This window comes from Aquarana catesbeiana, linkage group LG03 (genome assembly GCF_042186555.1).
Source record: "Aquarana catesbeiana isolate 2022-GZ linkage group LG03, ASM4218655v1, whole genome shotgun sequence".
Classification (NCBI taxonomy): Eukaryota; Metazoa; Chordata; class Amphibia; order Anura; family Ranidae; genus Aquarana; species Aquarana catesbeiana.
The window spans coordinates 119,344,374-119,362,902 of NC_133326.1; the positions used below are offsets into that span (position 1 = coordinate 119,344,374).

At 43.2% G+C, this 18,529-nt stretch overlaps 1 protein-coding gene across 2 annotated transcripts in view; it reads right to left on the reverse strand.

The window, feature by feature from the left end:
* Positions 1–17,713, reverse strand: part of CD276 (CD276 molecule) — a 32,944-nt gene extending 15,231 nt beyond the window's left edge. Inside the window, exons 1-2 of one of the 2 annotated variants that reach the window (XM_073619080.1) lie at positions 17,438–17,713; positions 11,231–11,291 (exon numbers count right to left, since the gene is read on the reverse strand). In XM_073619080.1, coding sequence (XP_073475181.1) covers positions 11,231–11,285 — 55 coding nt within the window. In that variant the 5' untranslated portion in view covers positions 11,286–11,291; positions 17,438–17,713. The remainder of the gene's footprint in view (positions 1–11,230; positions 11,292–17,437) is intronic. The other variant, XM_073619079.1, reaches the window with a different exon arrangement.
* Between the last annotated feature and the right edge of the window lie 816 nt (positions 17,714–18,529).

Below are 18,529 nucleotides of genomic sequence, written 5' to 3' on the forward strand. Positions count from 1 at the left end.
TTCCCACAAAGTTGGGAGCATGAAATTGCCCAAAATGTCCTGGTATGCTGACACCTTAATGGTTCCCTTCACTGGGACTAAGGAGCCAAGCCCAACCCCTGAAAAACAACCCCACACCATAATCCTCCCTCCACCAAATGATTTGGACCAGTGTACAAAGCAAGGTTCATAGAGACATGGATGAGCAAGTTTGGGGTGGAGGAACTTGACTGGCCTGCATAGAGTCCTGACCTCAACCCAATAGAACACCTTTGGGATAAATTAGAGCGGAGACCGAGAGCCGGGCCTTCTCGTCCAACATCAGTGCCTGACCTTACAAATGCGCTTTTCAAAGAATGGTCAAACATTCCCATAGATACACTCCTAAACCTTGTGGACAGCCTTCCCAGAAGAGTTGAAGCTATTATAGCTGTAAAGGGTGGGCCAACTCAATACTGAACCCTACAGACTAAGTCTGGGATACCATTAAAGTTCATGTGCGTGTAAAGGCAGGAGTCTCAATACTTTTGACAATATAGTGTATATAATGTGCTAGTGGTGAATGAGGAGAGGTGTAAGGTATATATAATGTGATGGTGGTGGGAGAGTGGTGTGTGTATACAGTGGAGGTATTTATACACAGTATTGTGCTGGTGGTGACAGAAGGGAGGTGTATATATTGTGCTAATGGTAGGAGGGAGGTCCAGGTACTATGCTGGTGGTGGCCATGCTGACATTCACTATAATAATAAATATAAATGTACACAACATGGTCTTGTTTGACCACTTAAAAACCAGGCCAATTCTGACATTTCTCACATACATGTAAAGAAAAAAAAAATTTTGCTAGAAAATTACTTAGAACCCCCAAATAATATACATTTTCTGAAGCAAAGTCCCTGGAGAATAAAATGGTGGGTATTGCAATTTTTTTATGACACAATGGGGGTGATTTACGAAAGCAGTGCACTATCAGAAGCGCAATGCACATTTCCATATTTACAAAATGGTGCGCCAGTAACAGAGCACAAATCCCCCATTTACTATAGCAATCTCAGTGCATGGGAGAACGCAATCTGTGCGCCACTATGGACATGGCGCATGGCATCTCCAAATCAATATTAACAGAAGATGGAGGTGCCAATATTATGGGGTGATGTGAGGAAGTTTAGTAACAACTGCCCAAGTAACAAATATGCCCAAAATAGAATGAAAAAGTAACTAACTATTTTAGAGAAAGCCTGCTGTGCCCCCAAGTACGTTTAGAACTGGGTGAGATCAATGTAAGCAGTGCCCATGCGCAAGCGGCTGTTGCGCTCGTCCACATGCGTTTGTACACTGCGTGGCCAAAATCTTAGTAAATGCTAAGCAACATACATGCAATTGCACGGGTTGAACGGCGCACCTCTAAACTTGACAATTTTTTTTTTTTTTACGTTGGTTCACCTTTATATATTTTTTTAAGGAGATTTGCACACAGGTCATGTTAACATGTTAAAGAGGAGCTGCACCTTAAAAAAAATATTAAAAGCCAGCAGCTACAAATACTGCAGCTGCTGACTTTTAATAAATGGACACTTACCTGTCCAAGGGTCCAGCGATGTCGGCAGCCGAAGCTGATCAATGTTGGCACCCAATATCCCAGATCCACCTGCACGCTTGAGTTTTTTTGGAGATCTAAAAGGTTTTTCCCCATGTAGAAGGTGTACAGTATGTAGGGTTAATACATTAAAGGATAGGAGGTTGACAGAGTTCACTTCAGTCAACACAGGTCTAACATACCCTATTAAATCACTCATTACATGCACTACGAAATGTGTTGTTTACCTTCTGAGGTGCCCTTGTGGGCTGGAATATGTGGGAGGCACTATTAGAATGTTGCATGTGAGGTTGGGAGAACACATCACCAACATCAAGCAAGGCTTCGACAAGCATAGTGTTTCTAGGCACTATGATCTTGTGCATAATCGTGACCCAACAGGCACTACTTTCATCGGCATAGAAAAATATACCCCCCATTGGCGTGGCAGTAATGGGAAGAGGACCATCTCTAGATCCGAGACCAATTGGATTTATAGGTTGGGCTCCCATGCCCCCAATGGCTTGAATATAGAATGGGACATCAACTGTTTTATTAATAACAGTTGATGTCCCATTGATAGATCTCCTGTTCTCTGGTTATCTGGTGATGGATCTTGATGACCGGTTATCTGCCACCCATTATTCCTTCTTCTGTGGTTTTAAAACTCCGTTCATTTGGGACCTTCTCCTCTCTTAATATTTGCTTGTTATAACTATGCCAACACAAGAGTATCTTTGTAAAGGATGTTGTGAAGAGCCCCCTTAGATATCATGAGGTAGGTTTTTTGTAGTGGCATCCATCCTTGTGGAAATGTTGGTTATTTTCAGTGATTTAAGATATGGGATTGATGTTCCTTTAATTTCCACACTGGACCTTTGATTTTATCTCTTGCTGCTTTTATAGGAGGCATTGAGTTGGTATAATAGCATGTATATTAAATTTTTGCTATTTTTCCCTCTCCCCTTTTCTTCATTAAATGATTGCACAAAATGAATTTCTAGGGATTTTAGATATGTCCACTAGATGGCATCAGTCCGGTAATTTGCTCTATCTTATTTGCTTTGTAAATGTCTCAAGTGTTTAATGTTATTGAGCTCAGGTCTGTTTCACTGCCTCCTGTGTGAGACATCCCAGTTAACCAATTGCAGGATCCAGCTTGGTCTGAGTTAGCCAATAGCGCGGTCTTCTGAAGCGCTGTTTGGCTATTTAATACGCATGCGCGTGCGCGATCACGTACCCCTGATGACGTCAGTTGTGACGAAATGGCCGTAGGGTCACAACGTGAACTCGCTTCGCGCATGCGCGATTTTAATTTAAACGGCGGTGAAGTTTTTCTGTCTCGCTGGTTGTGACAGTCTCACTGCTAGTGCCTATAAGCATCTCTCTGCATACATCACTTTACCCTGTGCACGTATATTTGATGTATTGCAGTGTATCTGTCATTTTGTATGCACTTTATTTGTAATTTACATGCACTTTATTTACGTATTGGTGCAATGTATTTTTATTTTTAATTTAATTTTTATTAAAACGTCCCTGGTTATCTGCACTACTGGAGTCCCCCCCTTCTCTCTTTTTATGGTTTTTCCTCGTTTGGACATTGGCTATATGGTCCTTCCTGGAACCATTGCATTTTTCCTGGGTATCATCTACTGCTGTGGGGAAGTTAATGCGGAGAGCGATTAACAGGATATCGATTGCGGTTTCAACAAGACACCAACGTTGATCTACTAAGCCTGTTTTGACCCCCCTGAATAAGGGCGGTCGCAGGCTTTCTGGTAAGCCTTTATTGCTCTCTGGTGGTGGATGTCACTGTTGATCACATCGCTGGACTGATTTTGCACTAATATATCTTTGGACTTTTTGGACTCACATTTTCTTCACATTTTTTTCACATTTTTTTCTTCTTTTTTCATCACTTTTTATTGCAATGAACTATTATAGATGAATATTCACATATTGATGGTTTTTTATATTATGGATTGTTTATAGTATTTACATTATCACTATATTGTCGCTATTCATTTTTGGCAATATCATTATTATTATTATTATTTACTTTGCTCTTGTCCAGCGCTGCACTGATTATTATCTACAACTAGTTTTGCCTTATATCAGGGTTATAGTGCTCAGCAGCAGGACCTAACTCACGTTTTTTCACTATTGATTATTTTTTGCACTGAGCGCAGGTTTTTTATTTTATTTTTTAGAAGCTGATCAATCGCTCGACTCTCGGCTGCCCCCGCCGCCATCCTCGGTCAGGGAATCGGGGAGTGAAGCGCTGTGGTTTCACTGCCCGGTTCCCTACTGCGCATGCGCGAGTCGCGCTGCACTTCTGTACTGATCCCCGTTGTGTTCTGAGAACTGTGTGTTTCCCAGAACACAACGGGGGGGGGGGGGGGGGGGGGTTGGCTGTTCGGGCATCTCTCGGGGACTCTGCGGCTGTCTAAGCCCGGAAGTGGCTGCAGATACGTGTATTAGACAGGTATCTGCACCCCCCTCCCCCCTGAAAGGTGCCAATTGTGGCACCAGAGGGGGGGGGGAATCCGATGAGCGGAAGTTCCACTTTAAAGGTGGAACTCCGCTTTAAGTTGTCAACATGTGACATGCACCTTGTTAAAATTATGTAAAAAAGACTCTCGCTCCTCTAGCTCCTTCTAAAAGAGCATTTAACATCCCCCCTCTAATGCATATGATTTCCTTGGGCTAGCTTTTGCTTTTAAAGGGGAACTCCACTCTATTCTCAAAAGGCTGTGAGCTGCCTTCACCAATCCAAACCACATCCTTTTTCAGAACATACAACAGGGCCAGCTAGGAAAGGTGCGAGAAGAGCGATCGCCCAACCCCCTCCTGAACCATACAAGGTCACATAGCTGGCTGCCTTTGGGGCATGTTGAGCTCAGCCCAATGCCAACCACAAAGCACCTTGTATCCACTAGTTTGAAGGGGTTTTCTACATTCAGTAAAGCCCCCGTCTGCAGCCCCCCCCCCCCTCAACCCCAGCCTAGGGTTGTGTGGAAGAGGCCCTTGTCCCCCTGAATATGGGAACAAGGTGGTTAACTTTTGGGATGCCCGAGCCCCTCCTGCCCCCAAGCATCCACCCCCCTTTCATGGGCTGGCTTGCTGTGTATTTGGCTAGGGGTTTGTTAGTGTGTAAAAGGGGCACAACATTTTTTTAGTTTGTGGTGGTATTTTTTACGTGGGGGTTATCATTTTAAGCCTTAACAGACCCAAATGGCCTTGTATGTACTGGGGGGGCAGGTTATTTTTTGTTTTGGGTTAAAATCTTGCAGTTGCCGTACATCTTTGAAGCAGCATTTTGCATACATGCTACAGATGCACCACTTTACAGGCAGAGCAAGCCCCCAAAAGTTACTAGCTTTTAAGCAATTTAGCATTTTTAACCACTTCAGCCCGGAAGGATTTACCCCCTTCCTGACCAGAGCACTTTTTGCGATTCGGCACCACGTCACTTTAAGGAGCCGGTCGGGAACCGGTTAAAGGCACTTCTTGTTTCGATTTTGGGGTTGTCCAAATTGGTGACATTGATATATGTCCCTCAGGGTGGGACCTGGGCCCCCATACCCATTTTAAGGCCAATAACTAGAATATAAGCCAGCCAAGTGGGGACTTGCAAAATTAACACGTCAGTTCCCATAGACTGCAATAGTATTTGTTGTATAACTTTTGCCCATGTTAGGCTCTTTGTTTGCCCCCCTGGACCAGGGAAGTGTTTGTCCCATCTGTAATTTTGGAGCATGCTGGATCGTGTGCCTAATTTTGGACAGGGTGTGGCTTATTTTGTGCTAGCTGCATTTGGGTTCTTCTGGGAATGCGCAGGCACTTGGATTTTTCTGGGCATGCTCAGAGAGTGTGTTTTTTGGGTTAGTAATTTAAGGACATCCTTAACAGGTGTACCCACTTGAAGTTCTGTCTCTACATTGGATGAGCTTGGATTTTGTGTGTTTCATGGACTGTGCATGTGTTTTCAATTGCCTCATTAGCACACAAACCTATGTTATATAAAGCTTGCAGATAGCATTCTTTACCTCGAAAAAGAGGCCAGATTGCTTGAGGGTATGTGTGGCAAAAGAGTGCATTTGGTTGTCCTTATAGAGTTTGTAACACATGTATCTTTCTCTTTGTATTTAGTCTGTTATGTATTTGCAAAACAGATGTGTTTTAGAGCAAGTATTTTTTACTTTTTTTCTTTTTCAGTGAAATTTTTCACTGAAATATTTTTTGATGTTGTCAATCTGTTTGTAGGTTGTCAGTTTCACTTTGATTTAACCACTTGCTTACAGGGCACTTAAACCCTCCTCCTATCCAGACCAATTTTCAGCTTTCCGCGCTGACGCACTTTGAATGACAATTGCACGGTCATACAACACTGTACGCAAAATGAATTTTTTATCATTTTTTCACCACAAATAGAGCTTTCTTTTGGTGGTATTTGATCACCTCTGCAGTTTTTACTTTTTGTTAAAAAAAATGTAAAAAACTGAATTTAAAAATTTTTTTTTTTAATTTTTTTATATTTTGTTATAAAAAATTTAAAAACGGGTCATTTTTCTCCTTCATTGATGTACGCTGATGAGGCGGCAGTGATGGGCACTGATAGGCGGCAGTGATGGGCACTGATGGGCGGCAGTGATGGGCACTGATGGGCGGCAGTGATGGGCAGCACTGCCGGGTGGCACTGATTGGCACTACAGGTGGGCATTGATAGGTGGCACTGTGGGCACTGTTAGGTGGCACTGATGAGGCAGATGTGCCTCTTCCACTTGGGGACCGATGTCCCTCACATCTGAGCAGGTGATCTGCTTTTTTTTCTACTCACGCTATCAGCGTGAGTAGAAAACAAAAAACAATTACCGATCTTTTGTTTACATCATGTGATCAGCTGTCATTGGCTGACAGCTGATCACATGGTAAGGGGCCGGGACCGGCCCCTTACTCGGATCGGTGATCACCCGAGTCTCAGTGACTCGGTGATCGCAGCGCGCGCAGGGAGCGTGCACAGGGGAGGCAGTCATATGACGGCCTCCCGGGAATTCAGGTCCGCGCTGTGGCCGTCATTCGGCCATAGCGCGGATGTGTAGTGGTTAATTGTCTGTGCTGCATTATTTTGCAAAATTTTCCTCAAGCTGTTGTGACTACTAAATGTTTAAATCCTTAAAAGGCTGTCTGTCCGTTTGTGGGTGCAGTCCTTTTAACGCCTGTTAATTCCCTCTGCAAAATAGTCAGATCTCCAAAACCATATTCTGTTAGTGTCTCAAATTAACATACATGTGTGTTTTGCTTTCCTTGCTCTTTTCCAAGTCCTGTTGACCAATAAAATTTGTAGCAATTTTTTATCTCCTCATCCTCATCCCTGATTGGCAAAACAAGGTGTGATTTGTCTAAAAGCTACTTTCCTGGTGCCTTCATGGTAGCATAGCATATGGAAATTTATCTTAGCTAGATAGCTGTCCAAAATACCAAGCCATTGACTGTGATTTAAAACACCTGTGCAAGATGAAGGAAAACCTGAAAACATGGCCTGTTGGGGGTACTTGAGGACAGGGTTGAGAACCACTGATTTAGAGCACTGAGCTAAAATCTAGCTCAAGACAATCCTATTCTAATTGTGGGCATTTGAGGAAAAACGAGTGTTAGAACCCCTGCTTGTCTTTTTAAGGTTGGGATTTGTGTCCCTTTTCTGAAAATTAGCTATGTGACAGGAAGTGAAGCCAAACAGGAAGTGAGGGTAAAACCCTACCAATGTCTTTCCTTGGGGACACACAGGTCAATCTAGTGTCCCCATTAGGCAAATTGCACTCTAGCACTTTGTTGTGTACACCCCAAATTATTAGGTATTTTGGGGTTTATTAAAGGCAAATCCACTCTGCAATACAAGTGTACTCGCTGTAAATCTGAGGGGAAGCACTGGTGATTTTATTAATCAATCATGCAGAAGCAAAGATGATTTTTTTTTATTTCCATGTCCCCCTCAGATCTCCAGCAACTGCACCAGCAAGTGCACTTGTAGTGCAAAGTGGATTTGCCTTTAGTAATTAAACCCCAAAGTCCAAGATACCTAATAATTTGGGGTGTACACAGCAAAATGCTAGAGTGCAATTTACCTAATGGGGAAACTATTTAGCTTGACCTGTGTCCCCAAGGAAAGACATTGGTAGGTTTTTACCACCACTTCCTGTTTGGCTATGTGACTAAATTTGAAGGAGAAACTGGCAAAATTTGGGAGGTGTCTTCACCCTATCAGGGGTGCAGACATCCCCAAAAACTGACAAGACTTCTAATCCCTCTGCACTCTATCCCCAAGCAAAAATAAGAAAGGATTTCATGTAGTTGAACTTTGCAAAGACACATTCCTAAGTTCAACTGTGATGCATGTCAATGGCCCATTTAGACCTTGTTTAATATAAAACACCAGTTGCCTTTCACTAGAAACATTTGTTAGTCCAGTCCTAGAAATCTGCATCTTCTTTACTAATATCCATAAAAATTGGGTTCCTGCAACTAGATGTGCGACTGCTGTGTATGTGAGATGAACAACTGCTGTGTGCGTGGAGGTATGTCCCCGTGGCGCATATCTGGTGCCCGGAAGCGGCGGACAGCACACAGGAACTACATCACGCCCCTACAGGAAGTTGCTTGTACTGCTGCTAATTTCTTACCACCACCATGCCCCGCTCACTGTTCTCTGAGGAAGAGATGATCCTTATTTGCAAATTAAGATCATTTTTTATTTTTACATGGGGTGGTGTTTGTGTGGGTCATGTGTGTATGTCTAAATGATTTGGCCTCAAAACACACACCTACTTCCTGTGTACAGATTCACTTCTGGGCCAATGTATATTGCTTCCTGCTTCAGTGTGTTTATCTCGGTCTCTCTGTCCACCAGCAGAGAGAAGTTGGGTAGATGCCACTCACCCAATAATGGTCTAGCACAGGGGTCTTCAAACTACAGTCCTCCAGTTGTTCCGAAACTACAAATCCTATCATGCCTAGTCATGTCTGTGAATGGTTTTACAATGCCTCATGGGATGTGTAGTTCCGCAACAGCTGGAGAGCCGTAGTTTGCAGATTCCTGATCACTCTAGCATGTCTTGAAAAAAGGTGGTTTCTTATGTGCCTTGTATAATGCCCAAGAAATATTGTTAGAAAAATACAAGTGGGCAGGGCTTTTTTTCAGCAGGAACTAGGGGGAACTCCGTTCCTCCACCTCTGGCTCAGGTCTTCTGCTCCCTGCTCACCACTATCACTTGGTAACACTGAAGTGATTGCTTATCTCCCAGTAGTTCCCACAGGTCAGATCTCCTGCACAGATCTCACTGAGTGCTGGACAGGGACAAGGGAGATACAGAACAGGTGACCAGGGTTCAGTGCAGTCATGGGCAGGAGAGGGTGTGTGGTAGGCTGCAACCTCTGTGGTCTCCATTTTTTCCCTGGTGACCAGTTATTGATGCTCCTACTGCATGATCTCCCTTGCAAGTGACTATAGTATAGTATGCTGGGAGGTACTACAGCCGGATAGGTGCTTCAGCTTAATATTGCAACAAAGGTAAGACATATGACAGATGGCGGAGCTTTTAAGGAGGGGGCAGAAGATGAGGGCAGTGGAGGGAGGGGTTGTATGCAGAGGGAAGAACTACTATTTCATGCCATTTCGCAGGTATGTGTATGTGGCGGGCATGGTTGAGTTCCTGCACCTATTCTCTGAGAAAAAAAGCCCTGCAAGTGGGTCATGGCACATCTACATTCCAAATTTGGCACTTAAGATGGTCATGCACTATGCGATCTGACTGGCCAATCTCTGTACAACTCGATATTTAGGCAAAATAGGCAATAGGAAGACGCACTTGAACAATTAATTCAAAATATAGGAAATCAAACATGCTCTTGCACTAAATCTAATTTATATAAGATCTAACTGAGCAGTGTATGGTCACCTTTAAAGATCAAGATCTGAAAATATAAATTTATTGGGTTTAGAAACACTTCTGTTCCTTGTAATGTATTGAAAGATTTAAGGAAAAAAAAAAATAAAAAAAAAAACACATTTTAAAGATATATTAGAAGTCATAGGAATGAGATTAGCATCAAAAGGGTTAATCAACTGAACACCTACTAACTGCCTAACAAGACACATCCAATTAGATTAAATTAACCAACTGTATTGGGTGTGCGCTATTATCAATGAGAAAACCGCAGTTACCCTAGCGCCAATTGCAGTTTACATATGCGGATATTTATTATCGTTATTTGCGATTCAATGTGTGCCGGTTCACACATTCAATTAATGACTTTTCTGGCGCACCAATTAATGTATGAACTGGTGCTGTGCCTTCTTCTCAGTAAATCACCCCCCATTATTTGCGCAGCGGTTTATCAAACGCATATTTTCAGGAAAGAAGTTTTAATGAATTGTGCATACAAACCACATTTTTTGGTAAAAGATGTTACAATATGTAAATATATACCCAACATGTCAGGCTAAGACTATACACCTGTGGGAGAGAGAGAGAGATATATATCCACTTCAATATCGGGCACTTTCACCCCCTGCCTGACCAGGCCAATTTTTAGCTTTCAGCGCTGTCACACTGAATGACAATTGCGTGGTCATGCAACACTGTACCCAAATTAAAAATGTATAATTTTTTTCACACAAATAGAGCTTTCTTTTGGTGGTATTTAATCACCACTGGGTTATTTATTATTTGCTAAAACAAAGGAAAAAAACGAAAATTTTAAAAAGAATAAAAAAAATTTTGTTAATTTTTTGCAAATATGTAATTTTTCTTCTTCACTGATATGCACTGATGAGGCGGCACTGATAATCAATGCAAAGAATGTGCTTTAACAGCTCTCCTTTCGTCACACAGACAGTGTGCGAGGAAAGGAATGCCGATAACAGGCAAGCCTGTTTACATGTGACCATCCCTGTATGTTTGTCTGTGTCCATATGGTAAGTGAATCTAATGGGAGTGCTTTCATAATCATCAATTAGATGCTGCACCTGCAGGGCTCTAATGAGAAAAACGGCAGGGTCTGCATTCCTTTAGATGTGATTTCCCACTGGGAGCATCTTGCCAAAAATGACATTTTTTGTTGTAGGAGATGCCTGAAATCTGACTTGTATCTTAGTGCAGACTTCTGAAAAAATCAGTAAGCCAATCACAAAAGCAGGAAATGTTTCTGGGGGTTCTGTATACCATCTGTGTACAGAACACCTCCAGGTAGCCATATTACATTTTGCACAAAATGATAGTGGCTGCAGATTGAAAAGAAAAGGTAATTTTTAATAACCTTCAATTACAATATGACTTGAGTTGCAATTGTATTACGCTATATTTTATTTGCTATTTTTTCCCCCACCACGAAAGTGGAGTTACCCTTTAAGTTAAAGCATACACATGAATGGTCTTTACTTTTTTGCCCTAGTGAAATTTTAAGGAAACAAATTTTATTATTCAACAAGAATACCATTGTAAAATGGAATTAATTACAGGTACTGTATGTCTAGTTATCTCAAGTGAAGCACAATCTTGTAGTGTTGTTTTTGAAAAAGGAGTTGCTAACACAAATAACTGCTGTATGGTGGACATTCTAGCCAGTGCCACATGTTTGCAAAACTGTTAATAGCGGAGACCCGATACTTACGACATATGGCAGGAAAAAGGAGCAGCAGACAGAGGATATCCATGTCTAAGAGCATTAGGAGCTACAAGAGAAAGGAAAGCAGACAGGACATCAATCATTCAAAGGAGGACAACAGAGGAAGTAGGAAGTATATAGGGAAAGACAATGGGCCTGATAAACCATTGAATTTAAATAAATATTTGGTGCACGCAATAGTGATTTAGGCAATGCAAGAAAGAATTGTTCAAATTGAAGGGTTTGAACAGGGAGATGCAACTGGAACAAAAGTCACACAATCTGCTCCAAATAAATAATTCTTCAGAAAACAAGTTTTTTCAATATTTGGCACAATGGAAATGTGAGGCATTGAGCCAAGAAGGTGATGTTGCAAGACAGCCAAGATCGTGATTTTTGTGCCTAATAACACCCTGTTCAAACCTGAGCGATGCTGCCATGTCACTAAGACCCCATACACACTATTAGATTTTCTGCAGATTTTTGTCTTCAGATTTACCAAAACCATACACCATACGATTTTCTTAATCAATTTTCTTTAGATTTACCTTCAACTATGTAGTGCAAGGGTCTGCCTGATTGCATACAAATTGAAAGCGTATAGGTTTGACCTCCTACTATATGGTTTTGGTAAATCTAAAGGAAAGTTCTACAAGATAATTGTATAATGTATGGCCAGCCTACTGGCCATACATGGTCGAATTTCGAAAGAATTTTCTATTGAAAATCAGAAATTTTGTGCGTTGTGATCCGATGGTGCCACCATTGATTTCAAAATTCGACCAACCAAGCCTTCAATTTCACGTCCAGTTGCTACAGAAAATAATTTTTGTGGCTGGGAATCTTCTTTCCTTTTCTTGCACATGTGCATTTTCTTTTTCGATTACATTTTTCGCACAATTCTCCCATCATTGATTAGAAAATCGTAAATTTTTCAAAAATTTCCAACATGCCGATTACTCAAATTCTATGGCCACATAAAAGATCAGCCGTTGCTGCAGCCCACTAATGGTGCGAAATTCGAACGAAACTGCTTTCCAAATTCGACCCATGTATGGCCTGCCTTAAGGTTTGACCTCATATTATATGGTTTTGGTAAATCTGAAGACGAAAATCTAATAGTGTGTATGGGGCTTTAGGCTGTTCATACTCGGTGCAGGTTCAGCAGCTACTCAGCCCAGCAGCACTGGTTGCCAAGGCAGGCCAAATATTAACCAAACTTTCTTTCCACCAACCACGGGTAAAAAGAAAGAAAATCACTTGATTCCCCCATCAAGACAGTCAGTGTTGATGGGGGAATCCCTCCCATTGAGCGATTTGTATTTTGACAGTGGGAGGTTTACCCACCCTCAGAATACAATAGTTACTGCTGGCGGCTAGCGATCGCATGAAAAAAAGTCAGACAGGCTGGTTATATTATTGTCAATCCATTGATCGACTTCAGTACAACCAGTCCATACATAGATCGAAATTTGCCTGGTCAAATTTGAATCCGTCTATGGCCAGCTTAAGTCTGTCGGCTGTGCACCCGACAGCATCATAACAACCAAAGACTCATCCTTGGCCACATTTAACTACTGTCTAGGTAGAGATTCTTGTCATTGTCCAAATATGGCCATTGCCTTATATATGGTAATACCATCACCAGCATCTCCACCTCTTTGTTTACAGGAATACCCTGAATTCTGTTGGTGTACAGCCTTCTGTGCCCATGTGAGTGAGCCCTAACATTTTAGCAACCACATTCTTTGTGTAACATGAACTGACTGATTTACAAACATTTACTATTGAACTCTGTGCTTGTAACGATCTGTCCAATGCTTTGTCATGATATATCTTAAAGCAGTATTAAACCCAAAAGCAAACATATCATCTATTGCAGCTTAAAGAGGTTGTTAAAAAAAAAAAAAAAAAAAAGCTCATTATGAAATACTTACCTTAGAACGATGCCCTGAATCGTCGTCAGCACACTGCTGTCAGAGCCCTGACATCTTTTCCGGAGTTACTTCCGGGTTAATGGGCTCTGGCGCTGTGATTGGCTGGAGCCGCAAAGACATCACTCCTGCACATCCACGCGGGAGCGGGCCCTGAAAAACGGCAAGAGCGGGCCGTTCCATTAGTGCGCTTGCACCAATGACGTCGGCGTATATAGGAAATATTTCCTAAAGGGTGCAAGTTTGGGAGATATTTACCTACAGAAAAGCCTTATTCTAGGCTTACCTGTAGGTACAATTAAACAGGAAGACTTTACTTCCTCTTTAACACTTCTTAGATGTGGTGGCTGCATTTGTTTTCTTTGTAAGGCCCCTTTCACACTGGCGGAGTCCACCAGTGGATCCACCTGATCAGCAGGGAATCTATCCAATCCCTGCTGAGCTGGCAGATGACAGGTCTGTGTCTGCCAGAGACACCTCTATGGGCTGTTGGATGGAAACGCACCGCCTGTCCTTTTCCACCCAACTGTCAGCCGATCCCATTCATCTGTTTTTAGCAGACAGGATCAGATCGGATGTCGGCGGGTGTCATCTGCGACAGCTGCCGCTCCACAGGGAGCAATGGATGGTCCAAGTGGGTCTGCCTGTCAGTTCTTCAACTGCAGGTTTTTACCAACCCCCAAATGCATGTCTAAATTTAGCCTTGAAGTGCCTTCACTCTGGATAAGAGTACAAAGACACCTATGGACAGCAGCATTGTCAGTCAGGGGAGGAAAGTGTTAGATGTACTAGCAGGTTTAAACACACAAACAAACTGAAGCCAAACCCCAGCTAAGGCAGGCCATAGATTTTGCAATTTTCTTTACCTATGGGTTGTAGGAAAGAAAAATCGCTTTATCATCAACACAGTCAATGTTAAAAAAAAAAAAAAAAAAAAAAATTGCATGCCAAAGATCCGACATGCTGGTTGTACCCAAGTCAAACCATGGATCAACTTGGGTACATTCAGCCTGCTCATAGATGGTTAGAACCATCTATGTTCGGCTTAACACTTTAATAGCAGTTACAGTAAAACCTTGGATTGCAAGCATAATTCGGAAACATGCTTGTAATCCAAAGCACTTGTATATCAAAGCAAATCTCCCCATAAGAAATAATGGAAACTCAGATGATTAGTTCCACAACCATTTATTCATAAATCCTTCAGGTTATAGTCCATATAAAAATATTATAGCACTGTGATAGGTTGTGTAATCATAAAATGTCCATCCACAAATGGAAGCCTCCACAACGGGATTAGAAGCAAAATCCAGCAGGAGCTACAGAGTATAAAAAAGAAGAGAGGCGCCTCTAAGTGTAGCAATATGGTTACATTTAATGAAGGTACAACATTTAGCAACTCACATAAAAGAGGCATATCTAAGTATGCAGGCATCCGGGGTAAAGCTGTCTGCAATCGTGACCAGGAAGACTACCCTGCAGCAGAGCGATCTGAAGTGAGGCTTGAAGCGCTCCTGGAGCTCAGCGTGGAAGGGATGACTTAGATGGTGGTGTGGAGGATGGTCTATGTGGAAATCTTTACCCTTGATACCTGCATACTTAGATGTGTCTGTTTTAATCGTCAACCATGCGAGTTTCTAAATGTTGTGCCTTCAATAACAGTAACTGTATTGCTACACTTAGAGGCGTCTCTCTCCTCTTTTATACTTATACTCCTCTCTCATACTCAGTTGTGACTTGACGCTGCTTGTATATCAAGTCAAAATTTATAAAAAAATTTTGCTTGTCTTGCAAAACGCTCTCAAACCAAGGTTTTAATGTATTTTCTTTTTACTTTTGGGATAAAGGTTTTACAAAATAAAAGCTGATCATTGTAAGCACTCATGTCAGTGGTAAATGGTTTGTCTCTCATACATTTCTAGAAGAACCTGTTTTTTTTTTTTTTTTAACAGACTTATGCCGCGTACACACGGTCGGACTTTTCGTCTACAAAAGTCCAACGGACGCCGACGGACTAAAGCTGGCTGGTAATCCGATCGTGTGTGGGCTTCTCCGGACTTTCAGCAGACTTTTTCAGCCTCAAATCCGACGGACTTTAGATTTGAAACATGCTTCAAATCTTTACGTCGTAACTACGACGGACCCCGAAATCCGCTCGTCTGTGTGCTAGTCCGACGGACAAAAACCCATGCTAGGGCAGCTATTGGCTACTGGCTATGAACTTCCTTATTTTAGTCCGGTGTACGTCATCACGTACGAATCCGTCGGACTTTTGTGTGGTCGTGTGTAGGCAAGTCCGTTCGTTAGAAAGTCTGCTGCAAGTCCGCCGAAAGTCCGCAGGAAGTCTGTCGGACAGGCTGTCAGACTTTTGTAGACGAAAAGTCCGACCGTGTGTACGCGGCATTACTGTTCAGATCACCAGATGAAAATAAAAGAAAGAAAGCTAAATATATATAAAAAATATAGCCACCCCATGTAAGAACTGGTAATCTGCAATATAATGTTTGCTTTTGCATTTAAAGTGATTGTTATTTAAAAAAATAAATACTATTTAACAAACACATTATACTTACCTGATTTGTGCAATGGAATTGCACAGAGTACCCCCGAACCACCTCTTCTCAGGTCCCCCCGCGGCTGCTCCTGCTCTTCTGCAAGTGCCCCCACTTGCTTTGGGGGCACTCGTTCTGGCTCAATCCTGAGCCATGCTGCCTGCATACATAGACAAAGAGCATGGCTCGGCCCCACCCACCTGTCACAAGATTTAACTGACAGCAGCGGCTCCCACTGCTTCAGGGCAAAGCACTAGATTGTGTGAGGACTCAGGTAAGTGGTTAACATGGTTGTAAAAGGTGAAAGGTTTTTTACCTACATGCATTCTGTGTGCTGCCCCCCCCCCCCCCCAATACTCACCTGAGCTCGCTCTCGACACCAGCACCCCCATAGCAAGTGGCACTGGTCAAGAGGGGGGCACTGGTCAAGAGGGAGGAGCCAAGGAGGACACCAGCGGGGGACCTGAGAAGAAGAGGATCGGAACTGCTCTGTGCACAACCATTACACAGAGCAGGCAATTATGACATGTTTATTAAAAAAAAATAATATCACTTGAATTCAGAGAATGCATTAAAGCGGTATAAAGCCTAAAGCCAAAAATGAAATGTGGTGGCTGCATTTGTTTGTTTTTTTTTAATTTAGGCTTTTTTCTCTTTGTCTTCACCTAGTAGCCTGGCCAGTAATATACCTCCTGTATTAGAGTGTCTCCACCCTGGATGAAGGAGCACAGGGGGAAAGGCAGCATTGTCAGTCTGGGGAGAGGGGGGTGTTGGATGGACTAGCAGATTTAAATACACTAACAAATTGAAGCTGAACTCCATCTAAGGCCCCTTTCACACGATAGACCCGCTCTGATCCGCCTGTCTGTTTTTCAGGTGGATCCGAGCGGGCCACCCATTGACTTCTGTGGGCAGGCAGATATCAGTGGAGAGGAGTCTGCTGACACCCGCCTGCCACCTGCTCCGACAAGATTTGCTGAAAACAGACGGGAGGCGATACGTTTCCCCTCTGTCCAGCGGATCGGATGAAAACTGACGTGCTGTCCATTTTCATCCAATCTTCCCATAGAGATCAGCAGAGCTCTGACAGATCCATGACTGCACAGTGAGTGAAGACGGACCCGTCATCCACCGGCTCAGCAGGGATCAATGGATCGACCTCCCGCTGATCTAACAGAGTCCGCTGAGTGGATCCACCCCGTGTGAAAGGTGCCTAATACTTTATAATCAGTTACACCAAACCACTTTTTCCTTTTGGGATAAAGGTTTTACATAAAAGCTGATCATTGTAAACTCGCCTGTCAGTGGTAAAATGGTTTGTCTCTTCCCTGTAAGCTGATACATCTGGAAGAGAGCTTGCTCTGCAGAAAAACAGCCAACACTGGCTGGATCTGGCGAAAGTAAAGGAAAGAAAGAAAACAAGTGCAGCCATCACATCTAAGAATTGGCAATCGAATATAATAAAATGTTTGCTTTTAAATACTGCTTTAAAATGTTTAGGCTTTAGAGCCTCTATTATCATTGTAAACAAAACAGATGGACAGTAATGAATAAATAAAGTTTGACTTGTTGCAGTTCAATAAACACAGGAGCGCGCAGCCACGTTGAAGCCCACAGAGCGCAATGTAAGTGGGGGGTGTATATTAATAACAATAATAGCGGCAGACGTGGCTGGTAATATACAGTGTCGGTCCGGGCTGTCTATACTCCCGCTAGCACACACTTACCTGCTGACTCCGGCCACAGAGAGCGGAGGGTGTCCCCAGAACAGGAAAGTGTCACTCAGCCTCTCCCACACAGCGGGCTCTCCATGCTCCTTCTGCTTCCCAATCCTACAATCACAGGGTGTGTGAGGAGGAGGGGGCGGGCCACAGGGGCATCTCTGCTCTGATTGGACGAGCCTCGGCTGACAAAGACCCCTGAAGAGGTGGCAGGCAGCTTTCCCCGAACACACAGCGTTCTACATTTCCTGGAAGATCCACTTCCGCCCTTCCATTCCCTCTCTCCAACCAATCCCGCTATTCCGATGAACGCCTCCGGCTTCCAATGCCAGGCAATGGCTCAGTGACAAGTCCTACCTCATTATAGAGTACAATCTAATGGGCTCTAACCACTTGCTGTCCGGGCAGTTTTGAAATGTTCTCACACATGTAAAAATCTGCTTTTATGTGCTAGAAAATTACCTGGAGCCCCAAAACGTTTATTTTCTGAAAGCAGAGGTCCTGGAGAATAAAATGGCAGTTTTTGCAATTTTTTTGTGTTGTATGATCTTTGTGCAGCCATTTATCAAAATCCAGTTTTAACTGCTTAGTGAAAGACCGCCCACCCTGCGACAGGGAGGTGGCTCTGTGCCACATCACGTACCTAGTATGTGATCTGACACGTCTGGGGCCCACGCCGCCAGCGGCCCGTTCCTGCTGTGATTGTAAACAGCAGGAGCCAATCAGTGGGTCCAGCAGTTCAGGAGAAAGGCAGGACAGTAGTCTTCCTATGTAAACAAAGCAGATCGCTGTTGTGTGAGAGGGGAATGTGCTGATATTGTGTTCCTGCTAAGCAGGAACATGTATCTTTACATTCCCCCAGTTAGAGATGGGCTTGCGGCGTGTTCGAAATCCCACATGCCCGATCCCGCCAGGAAGCCGACACTGCACATCGCTAATCACAGGTAGTGAGACATTTCCCGATCTGTGCAGCTGCCAACCAGGAAATGTCTGCCTGTGATTAGCCGTGTGCAATGTCCATTTCCTGACGGGATCAGGCATGTGGGATTTCCAACACGCCCGAGCCCATCTCTACCCTCAGTCAAAGCACCCCCAGCC